Source organism: Hemitrygon akajei, chromosome 5 (genome assembly GCF_048418815.1).
Source record: "Hemitrygon akajei chromosome 5, sHemAka1.3, whole genome shotgun sequence".
NCBI lineage: Eukaryota > Metazoa > Chordata > Chondrichthyes > Myliobatiformes > Dasyatidae > Hemitrygon > Hemitrygon akajei.
This window is the reverse complement of record NC_133128.1, coordinates 158,599,032-158,619,523: the sequence shown is the minus strand read 5'-3', so window position 1 is coordinate 158,619,523 and position 20,492 is coordinate 158,599,032. Positions and strand designations below refer to the sequence as shown.

The following is a 20,492-nucleotide window of genomic DNA, read 5'->3' as shown; positions in this document are numbered from 1 at the left end:
GCCCACAGGAATATCAGACCTATAGGTAAATATATTAAAATGAATGCAGCCAAGAGGAATAGGTACAAAAAGACTGAAGGATGATGTACATCGTCCTTCATCATTATTGTGGTTTACTTAAACATTCTTGAAAGCTTTATTTTAACTCTTTTTTGGACATCACACTTTCCAATTAAAACATGAATAAAAAGTTTAAAAGGGACTTTGAGTGAAATATAGCAATTGATTGAACTGTCCCTCAGTGGAGCAGATTTTAAAACAGTCATATTATTACTATTTTTCAAGAAGTGTTACTTGCTGTTGTTAAGCAAGTTCTCCTACGAAAAGCAATGTATCAAAGTGTATTGTGCAAGCCATAGGAAATAGCTATATTCTATCTAAATACATGAAACTATATTTGGTTATTTTTTGATTTATATTTTGCAATATGCATTTTACTTTGTGTATATTTATTTGGTTGAACCTAATTGATTATTATCTATAATTTTAAGCTCTTTAATCAATGGAAAGCCAGTGAGACTGTGGCTTGTCGTGCCCACTAAAATGAATTACCGTAGGTCCATTGCGTTTGCATGATTGTTTGTGGAAGTGTGGCTGCTTCTACCTTTCCTGGTTTGATTGCAATCAATTTACCTGGAGATTTTTTAGTCAACTGCTAATATAATTGCAGAAAAAGCACCTGAGCTTGGAATACAGGCCATGTGCAAACACACAGGAAAGGACTGTGCTTCTCTGTAGGAAGTTTCTCTATTTTTCCATTCCACTTTAATGTAAATCTATTGACCAGTTTCCTTCTTTGGCTTTTCCACTGAGTAGGAACTGGTAAATTACCTGGATCTTTGGTTCCTTCTTGCTGATGAGCACCTTCCTGACGCAGTGGATGACCTTCTGCATCCTTGACTCCTTAAAAGGTCCACATCAAATTGGAGGAATCAATGACTCAGCAAGCCCTATTTCTACTTAAAATGAAGGCCATGTGGTTGATGAGATCAAGGCTCCTCCTGATTTATAAGGGAATTTTGGCCTGCCATATGCTTGGCTCTTTCTGATTCAACACTACACTTGGTGCATTGGAACAGGCATGGAGTAACTGTTTAGCTTGTACTGTGAGCAGAGCCCGGTACCACACCCTTTCCATAGGTTTCCAGAGCAAAGAAGTTGAGTTAATGTTGAAGCTGCTGTTTCTTAGCCCCTAGTCGTTGAAGTAGTCGTGGCTTGGTGGGAGGTGTGTAAGGAAACATTGTTTGTTGGCTCATCACAAACAGACCTTGAATGCCTGTGTTTGTGTGTGGGGCAGCGAGACAGGCAATGTTAATATAGTTTCTTCAAAGGTGATGCAGGCATGGAGCTGTGAACAGTATTGAAAAATGCATAAATGATGTGATTGTAAATATTAATTTTAGTACAAGGTAATCATTCAATAACATTCAAATTAAACCATGGATGAAAAATGTATGTTTAATGTTTCAATTAGTATGGAGAGGGAAGCGCCCACCCTATGATATTATTTTTTACCTATCAGATGTCACTAATTAAACTGTATCTTTGTACTTTTCAGGTCCAGCTTGAAGCCATAACGGCTAAATACATAATGCTTGTACGTGAGCAAACAGGCCAAGACATGTTTCATCCAGATGAGAGACGTCTCTCTGCCACAGCTTGTAGGCAATATTCTGAAGAGCAGAATTCCAGAAGCCCCTCAGCAGAGAATGTGGATGGACCAGGTACAAAATCCATGTATGCCAATCATGTATAATAAATCATCTTGTCAAAATGAAATGGCACCTCAAACATCAGAGCACACGATTGTACTGAATTTCAAATTAATGCTCTAGACCAAAATCAATTGTATTTTTCTTCAGAATCACTAGTAGTAATAAATATTTAAAATCTTTAAAGCTTTGCCACAATCTCTAAACTATACCTTATTCTGTAGAGTATTGAGCCTCAAAATAGATTTGACATTTGGCCAACACCAATCTCCATTTTCTGGTGTAATTATGTCTAGATCTCTAACTGACTCAGCCTTACAGAGAGAGGTTTGTGATGGATGGGTTCATTGTATCAACTTGTTTTTCCCTTGATTTGGAAATATAAGGAATATGTCTATGATGATAGCAGCATCTACCTAACGAGTCCTCAGGTTCCTCAATGTCCTTTTTATTGGCTTTAATATAAAACAAATGTAAGATATGCATTGATCAAAATAATTTCTTGGTGCAATATAGCCAGATCTTGCAGGAAGCCATGTTATTAAGACCAATATTGATTTTTAAATTTCACTCCTAGGGCAAGGATATTGCTTGCAAGGCCAGCATTTAATACCCAAATTTAACTTCTTTAAAGGAGGTGGGCTACCATCTTCTTTAACTAACTACTCCTGGAATACTGTTGTGCGGGGATTCAGGATCTTGAGCCAGTAGCTAGTTGGGATGGCATGTGACTTGTAGGGGAACTTGCTAGTAGTGACGTTCTCAAGTACCTGCAATTCATGTCCTTCAAGGAGGTAGAGATCATGATTCTGATGAACTGCTGCAGTGCATTTTGCAAGTGGCACAAACTGCAGCCACAGTGCAGCAATGGTGGAGAAGTGAGCTTCTAGGGAGCAGTGTAGAGGGCGCAGATCAAGAGCATTGTGTATTCTGGAAAGTGCTGAGCTGTCTATCTGTGTTGGAATGTTACTTGCAAGGACAGATGAGAGAATATACATTTACATAGTTCTGCGTTATAGACGGCGGCAACTCCAACATGTAAGCAGCTCAACACCTTTCAGGAAGAGACAGCCCGCTTGACTTGCACCCCGTAGACCACTTGTAACACTCACTCTTCCTCCACTAGTGTACTGTGGTTGAGTTCAAGTTCAGCTTGAATTGGACCACATGTTTATGTGAGTAGGCAGAAAGCCGATTAATTCAGTGGATTTTTATTGAATCTGCTTCCTTGCTCTCCCATAATATGATGCACAAAATCTTTTAGTACTTGAATGAACTCAAGGGTTGGACAGACATCCAGGTCTAGGGGTATAGATCTTTTTGTTCTAGGGATTGTTTAATACAATTCCTACTCCTGCTATATCTTAACTGTATCATCATCTGCTGTTGTAATGCTACTGTGACAATGTGACAATCCCTTTGTCACAATCCTGTGACAATCCCTTTGGGATCAGTAAAGTATCCATCTATCTATAAGACAGTTGAAAATCTTTCAGGAAGAGAATGCCCACTTGTCTTGCACTCTGTACACAAGCAATAACACTCACTCCCCTGTTCTCCAGAATGCCTGATATTAAGTGTGTTTAAGCGTGAAGCATTTGTTTTGTCAGTGTGTGCTATACTTCGATCCTATTGGACAAGAGATTCATGTTGCATGCATGCATTTCAGAACACAACTGTTTTGCAGTCATTCCGTTTTGAAACAAGTCATAGTCCCTGTGTGCACTTACCATGCTGCCTTGCAGATGAAGACCTCTGTCTCTTTGGAAGAATATTTGCTGCCTTTGAATCCATTCTGAAAAGATTATACTTGACAATGAACTACCTCTAAGTGTATTCTCCCTCTTCTTGCTGCTATCCGCAGTTGTTTGAGGCCTTTTTTATGCTAATGACATTTCAGTAGGGAGTTGTCAAATGCTGTTTAAGGGTAACCTTCTTGATGTGTTTGAGTGTTTTTTTTTCCCCTTAAGTACTTTTCAGAGGAACATTTCACTTGTAGAAAAGCAATTTTCTGCTCAGTCTGCACTTCACAAAACTTGTGATTGAGTTGCATCTGGAGACACAGAAGCATGACCTACATCTTCCTGCTCTGTTGCACAGCATGCACTTTATTGTGCTGTGCCTCCCCAAGCTAGATTTCATAGGCGCAACCATCACTTCAAGAAATGGTTGCAGGCATGGCTTTTTTTTTTCAGAAAGAAGCACCTAAATTTGTGCAAGTCATCTAGTCAAACTCTGATGTTGTAGATGTAGTGTAACAGATAACTGACTTGCAGTGATAAGCTGTTGTATTATCTTGACATGGACACCTGGAAACCTTCAACGCAAGCATAGGCATGTATTTGACACAGCTCCTTGCTAATTAATGGTCTTGGACCACACTGTTATTACTCTGCTATTAGTTGGTGAACACTAAGTCAATGTTATCGCTGGATGACCTTGCTGGACGAGGCAAGAACAAGTGGCGGTGTGATGTTGGAAGCAAAACCAGTTAAGAATCCTCATGTTAAGACTATCATACAATTTGTGGGGATGCGAATGACTGGTTAGAAGCCACGGGAATAGATTGCCCAAGTGTGACCTAAAATGTTGAAATTAAACAGCATTCTGGAAATGTTCAGCAGCAAGTCTCAGGGTGATGACTTTGCTTTGCAGTAGGGGTTATTGTCACACAGCATGGAAATTGGCTCCACAAGCCACTGGGTCAGCAACCATCTACACCAACATTGCACTTATTCCCATTTTATTCTCCACACATTTCCATCAACTTCAACCACTTTCCTGCATGATAGGGATAATTACTGACTAGCATGTTTTTTTTTGAATACCAGAGGATTGGTTAAAAACTTTGCACGCGCACACATGCACTTCTGCACAGAAGCATCAAGAGTTTGAGGTAGCAGCTTTACCAGCTGTGCCAATGTGGTGCCCACGTCTCCAGGAAAAAGGTCATTGAATTGTTAAGCTAATTCCAGAAGCATGAGCAACATTCCATCTTCAAACTTCCTGTACTATTTTCACATGGCATGAATGACTTGCAGCTCACTTACACTCTTTTACACCAGAATCTGATAAAAGTCCCCGAGAAACTCCAAATTACTGCTGATACTTTTGGTGGAAAACACCTTTCTGAATAACACACACCTTTCTGATTGCATTCCTGACTTCAAATTTTAGTTCGTCTTGCCCTTATGATGCAATATAGTTTTGGAAATACTTAATCAGTTAAAAAAAATAACCCTCAAACAATGCAGTACTAGATTCAAGCTTAAAATAAGGCTTTCTTCCCTTCACAGAAGTTGTTTAGTCCGGATGTATCTTTTTATGTATGATTGTTTTAGATTTACAGCATCTGTAAAGATTAAGATAGTTATTTATCACATGCTACTTTGTTCATCATTTTTCTTCAGCTGACAAACCATTGAATCTCAGGATCTCTAATCAGCAAAGCAGACAAATAATTCAGCAAATGGTATCGGGAGAAGAATTAAGCAGGCAATATTCTAGCAATGCGAGAGAGCCACACTCTTCAGGTAATTTGAATGGATCCATCAACAAGATGATACAAACCATGTATTGATAGTGAATTTTTGCTGTTAGTACTTTTTTTAAAAAACTTAAAATGTGGGTAATAGTGCTATCTGAATTATCATTGACTGCAATCGGAAAGCCTTGGATGCATTTTACATAAATGTGTCCTGTACAGTCCTTTACAAGTATGGATGCCATAGCTTGGAGGTGAAAAGGAGAGAAACAACCTGACATTAATCACCTGTAAAAATACTTCTGAAGGTACTTTAGGTTACCTGACCTAAGATCGAATCTTATTTTCCCTACACAATCAGTTTTTCCACCAGGAATATTGCAGTATAGGCATAATGGAAGACATAGTCAAAAATGTTTCTGACCGTGGTCGTCTGTCACACCAGCAAGCTGTGACTTACCTTCACTATCTCTGTTTGTCCAATGGTTTCAAGAAAGTAGATTTTGTAGTCAAGAACAAGTGAAAGCACTACTTTTCAGTAAAATGAAAGGATGTTGTATTGAAGAGAAAAGATGTGCCAAAAGAATTCCAAACAGACACCCTATGTGTTACAGGTGGGTTGCATTCTTGGAAGGCAATTCATGTTGTTATTTTCCATAATACAAAGCCATGTCATTATGCATACAATATGTCAAGAAATTAGATTAAAAAAAAGACAATTTAATAAATTCTATGAGAGCAAATCTTATTCTGTGTTCCAAATTTTTTTTATTGTGATCCATAAACCTGAATGGCCATAATATTGGGAGGGTGTGGGTTGCCTACTTGTTTTTGAATTTTTATTAATCTTGCTAAAAATCAAGCATTTTCAGTACTGTGATCTGTGCCACCTGATGCTAATTTAAATTGATCACGTGTTCCATTGTTCAGGCCTTACTTATTTGATAAGCATTTCTAGAAATAATGGCATAAACAATTCACGTTACTGTAGAATTGTATGCGCTTTCTATAACTTGTGGTGTGAAGAGGAGAAAGAAGGGAGTTTTTAACTGTGGTAAAACCACAACAGATCTAAATGTCAGCTTAAGGGTAAAGCCTACAATCACTATATCTACAAAGATAATGGAAGTGCTAGCAAACTCCATCTTTTCTATGAAATGCATACTATAATCACTGTTCATCTATCTCTGGATTACTAAACTAGTTTTTTTTCTCTCTGTAACAGAAAACATAGGCACATTGAAGGAGTTCTGCCAGACGATTCTAAATCATACAGAAAAGAAGAATGAAGCGTTGAAGTCTATAAAAATAGAGCCTGAAGATATTAGATAGCCTTTTCCCAAAACTGCCTCCTCTTCAAAATGGCATCAGCAAGTACCGTAACCAAAGCCTTAAAGACCAGTGTTGCCTCATATCTGTTCCATTACTGTTTTTATTGTTAAAGTTGCTGTGGACAATTGTTTATTCAATAGAAAACTGAACAACTTCTAAACTGTCACTTCCTTGTTGGCTGTGTTCATGAAGTTCTACAGCTTGTTTGAGTAGTGAATCAACTCCTTAAAACTAACCTATTTAACATTATTTAAAAAATAATCACTAAGAGAAGCAAACTCTCATGAAAATGGATGACAGTGTTGAAACTAGGTAATAAACAATACTTAACCTTTTAAACTACACTGGCTTAAGAGATAGGTTATGCATTGCTTTTGTCTAGAATCTAGTTTAGCTTAATGAAACTTGCTCATTGTATATTTTTATTTTGTTCCAAAGTGATGTGACGTATGCATGTAATGTCAAAACCTATACAAAGTACTGTAATTATATATATATTTGACATGTTTATTTATCATCAATAAGGCATGTGGGATTGAATTCAATCAAGCACAAGTTTTGCTGAATTAGTGTAGTTGAGGTGAACCAAAATAGGCCACAGAGTAAGCACAACTGTTCAGCCTTGTATTGAAAGAGGAAGAAACTAATGTTTGAAAGCAAGTCTGAATGTTACTGTGCATTTCAAGCACACCTGTTGAAGTTATTTCCATTTATCAGAAGCAGTGCAAATTTCTGATTAAAATACAACAAATGTCAGCAGGCTCCATTTTTTTTAAATTTTTGCAAGCCAGACATATGAAAATTTTCACATAGAGGAAAACGGCAGATTGTGGGAGGATACTAAACATGTCATTTTTCTATTGAGAAGAACATATTTTAGCATATGTTTATATACATTATGCATCAATCTTTTTGGTTTTTTTTCTATTATTACTATGTGATTTATGCTGTTTATTATTTTTTTAAAACTTGCCACACCATTCCAGCCATTTGCAGATCTAATGAGGACTGGCCAAGAAGAGTTAATTGTAAACAAAAACTTTAGTCAAGAGCATTATGTTGGCAACTTTCTTATTGAAATTATCAGAAATAATGCTCTGATTTGGACTGCATTAAAAGATTTCTGGAACATGCTTTTTCAAATCTATTTTTCTACTTTAACTTTTTGTTCAGTGTTTAAAATTAATGTTGCATTTTGTTTGTTGAGAACACATCTTATTTGGATTGTGCACACAGCCGAAGTGCCGTATTATTTTTGATGCAGATTGATCAGCAATCAATACAAAATAAGTATTGACAGAAGAGACATCAGGGAGGGAAAAAATGCAATAATGACACACACAATTCTGATTTAATGCATTTGATTCAAAAAGCTGGAAGTAGATTTGTGTTCATAACGTGTAATAAACAACCTTGGTAGCTGATTATTACATTTTAGCCAAACTAGCTGTAGAGTTATAGTGGCAGATTAGCTAAAAGGGAATTAAAAGCAATTCCCTGTGGTACAACTCGAGTTTAAAACTGTTTTGTACTTTGTTGCCATGAAATGTTCTTGTGAATTTCGACCTGTAATGTACTGATGTTACTATAATGATGTCTTGATTGTTCGCCAGTAGTATGTTAGAATGTAACTTTAAACTGTCTCCCTCATAATCCTTTAGCAACAGTAAGGTGATGAACAACAACGAGTACACATACTCTAATATAATCAGTAATGTGTTGTGCTAATTTTATTGTTTCCTTTTGGAATTCAAGTTAATGAACATTACAAGGGTCCAAGGATCTCTGGGAGAATGGCCATTGTTCTAATGGTCTGTACTGTACTGAAATTGCTACTTAATTGACAAATGGGCCAGTGTTAATTATTCTAAGCGGTCTGAAAATACAGCATAAGATGTTTTGGATAAACACTAATGTATTTAATTTGTAATATAAACATTAAAATATATTTTTGGAGTTCTGATTTGTTGTCCATGGTTTATATTCTTCTGAAGTCTCTCAAATCCTGCCTGAGCTGTGCTTGTGGAGCGTTTCATGTTTTTATTGGCAGTACATTACAGCAACTGGCAATGATTGGATCTGATGCAAACCACTCTCCACTGATGAAAATACACCCTAATCCTCATTTCAGATGAGAACTCAGCACCATCAGGATGTGTCAATCCAAGCACTCTGTGTGGTCTCTCGGAATGAGATCATGTTGAATTTATTGCCTCCTTTTAACTGTGATTTTGTATTTAAGGGATAATCTGAGAAAAATCAATTGCCAAACTGCATAAGTCAGGTTTTCTCAACTGGGGTTCCATAGAATCCTGGGGTTCAGTGAGAGATCATGATTTTTAAAAATGTATTTCTTTTTGAACTTTGTGCAATGCGTGATGCTAATGCTCACAGTGGTAGCCAGTGAATGAGTAATCCTGTTAGAGGTCTCTCTGCCCAGTATGAAAGTGCGCCGTGGGTCCCTCAGCCCAATATGGCAGTGCGTCGTAGGTCCCTCAGCCCAATATGGCAGTGCGTCGTAGGTCCCTCAGCCCAGTATGGCAGTGCGTCATAGGTCCCTCAGCCCAGTATGGCAGTGCGTTGTAGGGCCATGTTTATTTGCTTGAGTCTATTCTCAGTTTTTGACATGAGATAGGGGAGGCCCTCAATAATTGGTGGGCACTGTATTGCACGGAGAGAGGACGGTTGTCTGATAATTGGTGTATTGCATGGAGGAGAGGATGGTAGGCTGCTGAGGAGCGTAAAGTGCGTTTCCCGAGCATCGAATAGACTCTCCCAACTTGGGCTGTGACGTCAGACTCTCCCTCCTGAATTACCTCCCCTAATTTCCCCTTGTGCACCTCCAACTGCCTAATGGGAATGAACAAACTGGAGGGAAATTTTCATTCTAAAGGTGGTTCAGTTTGGCAATTTTTAAAGATGAGGATCCTAGGCCTACCCTATGGACAATTCCAAAAAGGTTAAGGATAAAGAATTGCAATCTTCTGAGTCATTTCACTGCACTAGTGCAACAACGGACACAAAAAAAAATCTGTCTTTACAATGAAAGCTGCGTATCACTGGGTTTTCCATGGCCTGGTGATCCGGGTTGTCCTATTCCATTGTGCCTAGTCCATGACAAACTATCCACAAATACAGCAATGGCTCCAGCAAAATTGAAAAGACAATAACTACAAATCACAGTCATATGCCATGTGAAAGTGCTGATTATTTTAAACATCTATTGGAATCTCAAAGCAAACAGATTAAAGCTTTGGAAAATAAAGTCACAGTCATTAAAAGGTTTAGGAAGCAAGTTATGTAGCAGCTTTAAGACCAATTCACTCAATTGATTATAAAACTGTGTGAAAGCCTGGGACAAACTCCTGCTACATACAGAAATCCAGTGGCATAGCAGACGGAGTTCTCAACAGGGTGTTTGAGCTGAAAGGTGAATTGCAGGAATACTTTTTAAAAAATAGTAGACCAGATTTTGCTGAGTGCTTTGAAGATGAAGATAGCTGCAGAAACTAGCTTCCTTAACACATTTTTCATCATATGAACCAGTTGAACAAGATTTTGCAAGGCCCTGGAGAAAATGTTTTGACTTCACTTAACAAGATACTTGGATTTAAAAGGAAACTGAATCTTTTGAAAAATCTTGCTGCAAAAGGCAATGTTTCCACTGCTGCTTGGGCTGGATAGTGAGAAAGGATATCAAAGTCTTATTGAAAAACACCTGGAAGAACTGCAGAACAAAATTGAACAGTACTCTTCCTCTCTTTGAACACAAGTACATGACTGGGTGAGGGACCCTTTCTCGGAATCTTCTGCTCAGCCTGAGAACTTGACTTTGAGAGAAGAAGAAAAACTTTGTGAGCTGCACTCTGATCATGCACTCAAGATGAGATTTACTGACCTGTCCCTGAACAGGTTCTGTATTTCTATGAAAGAAGAGTATACTGCCTTTCATAGGAAAACAATTAACATTGTGCTGTAGTTTACAACTTCTTACAATGTGAGCAAGCTTTTTCTTGTTTAACAAGTATCAAGAGCAAGGATAGAAATCATCTAATTTCAGATGAAGGTGAAATCCATGTGTGCTTATCTCAAGTTCAACCTGGAATTGAGAAATTCATTATGAATTTTAAAAATTTATGATAGGGAAAGGAAGAGATTAATTTCAAGAAAGGTAAGCTAAGCTTAATTTTTTTTTCAAGAACAGTTGTCTAAAAATTCACTTTCCACTCAAAAGAGCATTGACAATTATTTTGGATTATTATATCTACAACTGACTGATCACACTAATGTACCTTGAGCTCTAGATATATTAATTTTTATGCAGGAGTTCCCTGAGTCCTGAAAATTATTTCAAGTATTCCTCCAGGACAAAATGGCTGAGAAAGGCTGGTGTAAGTATACATAAGATACAGTCTATTCACAAGCACATCCACATAGAATTCAATGATCAGAACCAGTAAGTAACATGGATCTAATTAGGGCTTGATACTTTTAAAAATTACTAATGTTTTACTGGTCATTTTAACCAGTCAGTGTCAAAACTTATACAAACAATCTTCAACCATGGTAAATTTATAACTGAAGTTGAAGTTATGCTGAGCTTTTTCCCCCATGTAGAACCATCAGGAGTGTGGATTTTTATCTTGTTTTGAGCAGCTTATGGCTCTTTTGATACTTGACTGTTGACTGCTTATAAAAATAATGCATGTTTAATTACCAGCTGCTAATGTTGAAGCAAATGGGTATTAATTTTGATTGGCAAAACTACAGATGTCTTGAGTTCTGTTCTGCATGATGTTGAGCTTCCTTTATGAGCATCTTCAGTAGTCAATGGCTTTTCATCACTAATGAAAGATTAAAATGTTAACACTTGTTTCTCTTTCCTGATTAAAAATATGAAGCTACATGAATATATTTTTTCAGATTTCTGGGATCAGCAGTACTTTGCATCACTTCATCTAATAGTATTTGGCTGGAATCCATGACATACAAAATGTTAGCTGCCAGCTGGTGTAATTGAAGATTCAGTGACCAGTATATTTCGCTTCTTATTCAGATATGCTGTGAAAGGAGCTGTGGTTTTGGAAGTAAACAATACCACTTCTGCTCAGCATTGATGAAGAATTCAAGTGAGGAACTTTGGGGATAACTGCAAGATTCCCTTGATGCATTGATCTGACCTCTGAAACAAAGTCATCGTCCTTTTTGTGGTTCCTGGTTATATTACTGGTGCTGATTAGGTGATTTTTTTTCTTCCCTCATCTCTATAAACTTCATTTGTTCTGTGACTTGTGGTTCCTTATCCTTTGAGTATTCAAGGGTAGCAAAAATATCACCCACTATAGATGTTAAGATAATAATTGACCTCCTGGTCACTGTGGCTACTGTGGACACACCACCCTTAGATTGAAGGAGAACTTTTCTGGTTGTAATCTCCTGATACAATGTTTTTGTGTTCTTCAAAAACATTTACCAAATAAAACATAGTTTTATTAAAATAACCATTGGATAAGCACTTGAATCATCAATGTATAGAAGGCTATGGAGTCGATGTGAATTAAATGAGACTAGTTCAAATGGACAAAAGGGCCTGGTACTGTGTTGTGTGGCTCTCTTCAAGGTTTCCCATCCATATGACTTTACTCACTTCCAGTGGTGTGCTGACATGCACAGAGGCATTGAAACAGCACTTATTAGTCAGTGAGACCTACTACAGCCCAATTAGCTGGAATCGAGCCTGTGCTGGCCAGTGGCTCTGGAGTCTGGATCCTTCTTTAGGTTGATCCTTTAAGTTTTCTATTTATCCTGTGCCATCAAACACCTCTCCTGCTTCTTTTGGGTTGTCCCTGACTGAACTGCAGGGTGAATACATTTCTAGCCCACTACTCACCAGCCAGTTGCTTCCCAAATGACCAGGCCATCCACCCAACCTACCAATTGTGATCTCCCTCACACATCTCCTGTTGAAGGTCCGACACACTTCTCAGTCTTTGTTCCATGACTGTTCTGATTCTTGTGCTGTGCCTTGTGTGTAGTACAATATAGCTGCAGACTCTCAATTACAAAGATGCATTTGTCCAGCATGAACAGCCTTTCAAGCCATGGAACAAATTCTAAGCCTGCGGTTTCCTATGCTATACTCTTCCACCAGCAAAGCAAGGCTGTAGCTATTCACTCCCTTCCTTAATCCGAAAAGGCAAAACAAAAATTCAATTCCACAAGAGGATACAACTTCAATATATACTAATTTTTACTCAAATCCCTGAAATTTGCCAAGGAACCTGCATGGTTCTTCTGTCAACACAATTTAAGGTGTAATTAAAACATGGACATTCCTGCTGAGTCATAACTTAATGGAGGCCAGGCATCAGACAGAGTGCTGAATATTCTTCAATTTTCTCTTGCACCAACTTTCACTGTAGACACTAAATAGAACTGTCAGAGAGGTTTAATGATAAACTTCTCACCATTGAGTCAGGAGGTCTGAGGTTTAAATGGGTCTTTAGGCATGTGTTTCTTTGGAGCTGCTGAAATATTATTCTTCTGTGAATCTTCATTGCGTGTTCCTACCCACAATTTTGTTGTTGTTCAGTACCCATATTTGTGTAATAATGTGCATATTTTAAGTTGTTACTCAAGATGCCTTTCATCCATGTTGTGTATGTGGCCTGGCTACACAACAATGCTATTAATAAATATGCTGGAGACAAGAGCTAAGTTTCATGGTTCTTTACTGGCAGAATTTGAACTTTAATACACACGTACAGATCAATACATGCCTAATAATGCATGCTCACTATGTGCCTAATAGCACATTCAATGACGTGTTACTACAATATAAAGTAGTCCCTTATTATACTGTAGGCTATATGGTACACTCCTCCCCTTTTATTTTAATAGTGTGCCAACTGTTTTTTTTTAACTGGGGCACTCTGCTTAACAAACATGTTTACCCTTAACATTCAAACACCTACCATTTGTTTACTTAGTAACTTAATAATATCAAATTATAACAAGTCCTTTTTTTGACTTTTGGTCTAAGACCCATTTATAACTCAAGTTTCTGAGGGGGGCTTCTCTGCCTCTCTGGGTAACGTCTGTCAATAACTTGTTTGTTTTAATACAGATTTCCATATGAAAACCATGAGAAGTGGACCTCTGAGCATAGGGAGTTAAGAAGATGTGCGCCTCCAACTTGCTAAGAGTCCGAGGCAGCAGATCGCCTCCGTATAATGAAGACTCCTCTGTGCAGCTGTCTTAGATATATACGCATCTTTGTGCTCTCACTTGTCATCCTTACCCATATCTCATTTGTTCCAACTGAGCTAATTACACAGCCAATCTTCGTATTCTCCTTAGATTCCAAATAGATAGCCTGACCTTTATGATACCATCTCTTATCATGATATGACTTTCCATCTTCTATTCGTGCTTCATATCTTTGTGATGGTGATTCAGCTGGAGTGCTGGGAAGATGCTCAGGAGAAGATGGAGATGCTGGTCTTTTCAGAGATTTAAGCTTATTGAGAGTTTACAGATCTTCCATTATCTGTTCATCTGTTAATGAGTAATTTAACTGCGCAGGTGCATGTTTTCGTCTTTTGTCTGTAATTGGAACAGGATCATTAGGTCCCCTCCTTAGTTTTCACGTCATTATTGGCTTTACCTCCATAGAATCTCCTGTGAGTTCCATTTTTAGCCTCTCAATCATCTTTTTCTTTTCTTCTAACTCAATCTTTTTATCTACAAATTCCTTCACTGCTGCGTTCTTCTCTTTAATATAATTCCTTCTCACTTGTTCTGTCTCCGGTTGCAGAAAAATCTCTGCATTTCATATTCTTCCCTTGTATTGTTGATCTAGTTTCTTCCCCCTTTTCTGTTAGTCCTGCAAAGTGCTTTCCTGTAACTGCTGTAGCTGTCTTTTTGAGAGATGTCAATTTCTCCTGGTACATCTGCTCTTTTACTTCCAGGTAGTCTTCATCATCCTGCTTATTGGCAATATCTGTCTCCCTTGCATCCTCTGTATCTTCATCCAAGTCTCAGCCACGGATATTGCGTTCGTCCTCATCGTCCACGCTGTCTAGCTCCTCCTTGTCATTGTAATAGTCGACAATGGGTGAGAGGAGAGCTGCAGACATCTTCCCCACCGAGCTGCCCTCCTTTTTTAACACATCTAGTGCCTTGATGATGTGCCAATCCAACTGGATTTTCCTGAGCCATTCACGTCCCAGCAATGGTGGCCCTCCATTTTCCAGTACATAGAGGTTCAGCTGCTGTGTTTTGTCTCCGTAGGTCACTGTCACTTTAATTTTACCTTTGGGATGCACTCTCTGTCCTGTGTAAGTCTTTAGCAGTAGTTTAGTTTGTTTCAGAGGTATGTGAGAAAAGAGTTGTTTATAATCATGTACAGATATCACTGTTAAAGCTGAGCCTGTGTCCAACTCGATTTTCAGTCTCATGCCTGCTGTGCTCTTTCACACGGTGAAGTTGCAGACAAGACAATACAGTTTCATCGGAGTCATTTTCATCAGAACTGCTTTCTTCCATTTTGTGTACATTGTTGTTTTTCCTTTCTGGGGTTTCTTTTTTCTCTGTATTTTGTCCTTTTTCTGCCGTTTACAAGCTTCGCATATTCTGCCAATGTTGCCCTGTTTGCCACAGTTTCTGCATTCTTTGTCTTTAAACCAACAGTCATCAGGGTCATTTGACATGTTCCCACAACTGTAACATTTCTTTCCTTCATTTTTGTTCAGTGACATTTTATTCGTAGCATATTCCAGAGATTTTTGTTGTATCTCTGAAGCACCCCGTGCTGCCGTTTCCATTGATATTGCAACGTTCAGCACCCTCTCTAATGTAAGGTCTTTTTCACCCAGGAGCTTCTTCTGTGTGGTTCCACAGTGCATGCCACACACTAACCTGTCCCTCAATGTATCCGATAGACCAGCTCCAAATTGACAATGTTCTGATAATTTGCGCAATTTAGCACAATATTCAGAAATGCTTTCATTTTTGCTCTGATTCAGTTTGTGAAATTTAAATTTTTCAGCAATAACCAGTGGTCTGGGATTTAAATGCTGTTGGAAGGTGTCTACTATTTGCTTGAATGTTTTGTCAGCTGGCTTTTCAGGGCTTAACAAGCTCCGTAGCAGGCCATACGTTTTTGCTCCCATAATACTGAGTAAGACGCTGGCTTTCCTTTCATCATAAACACCATTAGCCTCCCAATATAACTCCACTCTCTCACTGTAAGTTTCCCAGTCTTCAATGCCACAATCAAATGCTGTAATGGTTCCAATCACTGCCATCTTTGTTCTGTTAATTTAGCCCCATTTCCCCCTTGTTTTCTTTTTGACTCACACGTCCCTTTTGCTAGTGCCACAAGCGTACTCCATCTAGATGTGTGTGTCGCTCATTTTTATCTCCATTCTGGGGCAGGCAGACCCTCAACCCCTGGGGGTCATCGCCGGCTGTGGTCTCGCCTGGACGTGCTACAGCTCTGACTGTGTCTCTTGGACTCCCGATGTTCCTGACCCCGGCTGTGCTCCCACTTCCTTTCGGACTCACGGCTTTGCTCTGCCTCCTTCTCCCGCTCTTTGGCTCATTCCTTGCGCTGTTCCTCCAAGTGTTGTTATCAATTAAAACACGGCGGTCCAATACGATGTAGGTTTATTACCCTCATCGCCAATTTGTTGTGTATGTGGCCTGGCTACCCAAGAATGCTTTTAATAAAAATGCTGGAGAAGGGAGCTAAGTTTCATGGTTCTTTACTGGCAGAATCCAAACTTTAATACACACGTACAGATCAATATGTGCCTAATAATGCATGCACAATATGCACCAAATAGCATATTCAATAACATGTTACTAAAACATAAAGTAATCCCTTATTATACTGCAGGCTATATGGTACAATCCAGAAACATGGAAACTAATTGTGGTGACATTAATCTAGACTAATATTTATGTCAATTTTTCCATAGGTACTGTATTGCTGGAGTCTGCAGGATTGGGTATTAAATGAGGCAAATCCACCTATTAGGCTAAAACTGGGGTTTATTCAGAACTTTTAAAGGTGATCAGGGATATCTCATAATAGTGAGCCCTGGTATCTGCTGTTTGATAAGAACTCATTGGTTGTGGGCTGCCGTGAAGAACTCACTAATTATCTGGGGTCATTATCTTTTTCCTTTACTTACTTTTCTTAAGAACGGTGTTTATACTTGATATCTGAAGAATATTTATTTATTTATTTTTGATGAGTGTTGAAAGGCTGTTTCACAAAACAAGGCATTGTGGGCCCTACCTATCCTGCCCTTACAAATCCATTTTGCCTGTTTGAGGCTTTCAACCCACATTATGATCTGGGAAGAGAACCCAGGATGATTTTCATTTCCTTTATCATTGATGAGATCAACTGTGATGTTCAACATCAGACAGCAGGTGGGTGACCACCTGAAGCAGTAAGGGGAGCAAGCCGTCAGTGAAGAGTTTCCCTGTGGCCATTGCTCTCAACAACAAGTGTGTCTCTGTGGACACTTCTGGGGGAGGATGACTCATCAAGGCACAGCAGCAGCAGCCAAGTCAGTGACACCGTGACCCGCTTGTGGCTCAACAGGAAAGGGTAAAGTCAGGCAGAGTAATAATGATAGCAGTCTCGATAGTTAGGCATTTGGACAGGAGACTCTATGGCCAAGAAAGAGATACCAGGATGGTGCATTCCCTCCTATGTGCTAAGGCCCAGGTTGTATTGCAGAGGCTGCAGAATATTCTCAAGGGAGAGGGTGAGGTGCCTGTGGTTGTGGTGCATATTGGCACTGACGAAATAGATAGAAAGGGTTGAAGAGGTCCTGGACAGAGTATAGGGAGCTAGAAAAGAGGCTGAGGAGCAGGACCTCCTAGGTGCCATGTGCTGGTCAGGGCAGGAATAGGATGATAGTACAGATGGATGAGTGGCTGAGGAACTGGTGCAGGGGCCATAGATTCAGTTTCTTGGATCATTGGAACCATGTCTAGAGCAGGGGTTACCTGTACACTGGGACGGGTTGCACCTAAACAGGAGGGGCACCAATGTCCTGACTGGGAGGTTCATTACTGCTATTTAGGAGGCTTAAACTAGTTTGCAAGAGGATGAGGACCAGGTCACCAGGTCAGAAAGTGGAAGGATGGAGAGGAAGGTGGATGTCAGGGCCAGTAAAAACAAGCAGGAGCAAAGTGATAGATATGAAGAGATGGATAGTTTGAAGTGTGTGTATTTTAATGTTAGGAGTATTGTAGATAAATGTGATTAACTTGGAGCATGGATCAGTACATGGAACTATGATGTTGTGGCTATTACTGATGGTTGATTGAGAGAGGGACCGGAATGGGTGCTTAATGTCCCAGGGGTTTTGATGTTTCTAAAAGAGGTGGGGGAGGAATGCTGCTGCAATACTGATCAGGGATAATATCACAGCAGCACTCAGAGGGGACATAAAGGGGGCTCTTTCACTGAGTCTGCATGAGTAGAATTCAAAAATATGAAGGGGAAGATCACTCTTGGATTGTACTATAAGACCCCCCCCCCCCATAGTCATGGGGACATTGAGGAACAGATATGCAGGCAGATAAAAGAGAGGTGTGAAAACAATAGAGTTGTTGTCATATGCAAATTCAACTTCCCTAATATAAACTTGGACCCTCTTAATGCATACTTGGTAGCTGAATGGCATAATTCTGCTTCTATTTCGTATGGTCTTAAATGGTTTAGCTGTGGTAGAATTTGCTATGTGCATTCAGGAGGGTATCTTAAATCAATATGTAGATAGTCCTACATTAGGAGGGGCTGTACTGGACCTGGTGTTGTGTAATGAACCTGGCTAGCTGACCGACCTTGCAGAGGGTGAGCAGTTAGGAAACAGTGTTTACCACTCCTTAAGTCTTAAGATAGCGATAGATAAGCAGCTTGTGAGAGAGTATTAAATTGGATCAGGTCAAGTTACAAGAACATTAGGCAAGAACTGGGGAGAGATGATTGGGAACAGCCCTTTTAGGCCAAGTCACAACCGAGATGTAGAGGGTGTTTAAAGACCAACTGCGCAGAGTACAGGAGAGGTATGTTGCAGTCAGAAGGAAAAAAAGGAATGGCAAGATTACAGAACCTTGGATGTCGAGAAATTTAGTCAAAAAGAAGGACAAGTACCGGTATGTAAAGCTTAGGAAGCTAGAATCAAACAGAGCCCTGGAGGTTTATAAAGAAGCCAGGAAAGAACTCAGAATTAGGAAATTAGAAATTAGTGAATTAGGAAATCTAGAAAGGGCCATGAAAAGTCCTTTGCAAGTAGGATTAAACAGAATCCCAAGACATTCTATACTATATCAGGAGCAAGAGGATAACTCGGGAGAGGGTAGGACCACTCAAGGATAAAGGAGGGAACATTAGCTTCGAAGCAAAGGATGTGGGTGAGGTCCTAAATGAGTACTTTACATCAGTATTTGGAGAAGGATGTGGAGGATAGAGAAATCACTGCCAAGAGTATTAATACATTAAGGTATTTTGAGGCAAAGGAGGAGGCAGTGTTGGATCTCTTAAAGAATATGAAGGTAGATGGTCCCCAGGGTCTGATGGGAGATACCTCAAGTTATTGAGAGTAACAAGTGAAGAGATTGCTAGAGCCTTGCCCAGTATCTTTGTGTCCTTTCTAACCACAGACTGGTGAGTAGCTAATGTTGTTCCATTGTTCAAGTACGGATCCAGGAATAATCCTGGAAACTATAGACCAGTGAGACTCACGTCAAGTAGTAGTGAAGTTACTGGAGAGAAATTTTAGGGATAGGATTTAAGAGCATGTGGAAAACCATGGCCTTATTAGGGAGAGCCAGCATGAATTTGTGTGGGACAAGTCATGCCATACTAACTTGATTAGTTTTTTAGACGAGGTAATGAGGATGATTGATGACGGTAGAGCTGTGGATCTTGTCTACATGGACTTTAGTAAGGTGTGTGACAAGGTGGGAAGCTCATCCAGAAGATTAAGCTGCATTTGATCAATGGTGGATTGGCCGTTTGGGCACCCTGGTCAAAATTTATGTTACTGTGAATAGCTAAGCCAGTAAAAGATGACCTGATTTCCAAAAGGCATAAAGTTAAAGATGACACATTTCTTTAATATTTTAAGCAAGATTATTTTTTTACTTCCATCTTTTACAGTTTTAAAATAACAAAAAGGGAAAAGGGCCCGAAGCAAAAGTTTGGGCACCCTGCATGGTCAGTACTTAGTAACACCCCCTTTGGCAAGTATCACAGCTTGTAAACGCTTTCTGTAGCCAGCTAAGAGTCTTTCAATTCTTGTTTGGGGATTTTCGCCCATTCTTCCTTGCAAAAGGCTTCTAGTTCTGTGAGATTCTTAGGCTGTCTTGCATGCACAGCTTTTCTGAGGTCTATCCACAGATTTTCGATGATGTTTAGGTCGGGGGACTGTGAGGGCCATGGCAAAACCTTCAGCTTGCACCTCTTGAGGTAGTCCATTGTGGATTTTGAGGTGTGGTTAGGATCATTATCCTGTTGTAGAAGCCATCCTCTTTTCATCTTCAGCTTTTTCACAGACGGTGTGATGTTTGCTTCCAGAATTTGCTGATATTTAATTGAATTCATTCTTCCCTCTACCAGTGAAATGTTCCCCGTGCCACTAGCTGCAACACAAACCCAAAGCATGATCCATCCACCCTCGTGCTTAACAGTTGGAGAGGTGTTCTTTTCATGAAATTCTGCACCCTTTTTCTCCAAACATACCTTTGCTCATTGTGGCCAAAAAGTTCTATTTTAACTTCATCAGTCTACAGGACTCATTTCCAAAATGCATCAGGCTTGTTTAGATGTTCCTTTGCAAACTTCTGACGCTGAATTTTGTGGTGAGGACACAGGAAAGGTTTTCTTCTGATTGCTCTTCCATGAAGGTCATATTTGTGCAAGTGTCGCTGCACAG

General features: G+C 39.4%; 1 protein-coding gene across 3 annotated transcripts in view; it reads left to right on the top strand.

The window, feature by feature from the left end:
- The window catches only part of nab1b (NGFI-A binding protein 1b (EGR1 binding protein 1)), a 38,018-nt gene extending 29,527 nt beyond the window's left edge, over positions 1 to 8,491 (top strand). For 2 of the 3 annotated variants that reach the window (XM_073046978.1, XM_073046979.1), the window contains exons 6-8: positions 1,559 to 1,724; positions 5,123 to 5,245; positions 6,422 to 8,491. In XM_073046978.1, the coding sequence (XP_072903079.1) occupies positions 1,559 to 1,724; positions 5,123 to 5,245; positions 6,422 to 6,528 (396 nt within the window). In that variant the 3' untranslated portion in view covers positions 6,529 to 8,491. Of the gene's footprint in view, positions 1 to 1,558; positions 1,738 to 5,122; positions 5,246 to 6,421 lie in introns of those variants that run through there. The other variant, XM_073046980.1, reaches the window with a different exon arrangement.
- Positions 8,492 to 20,492: the final 12,001 nt, after the last annotated feature.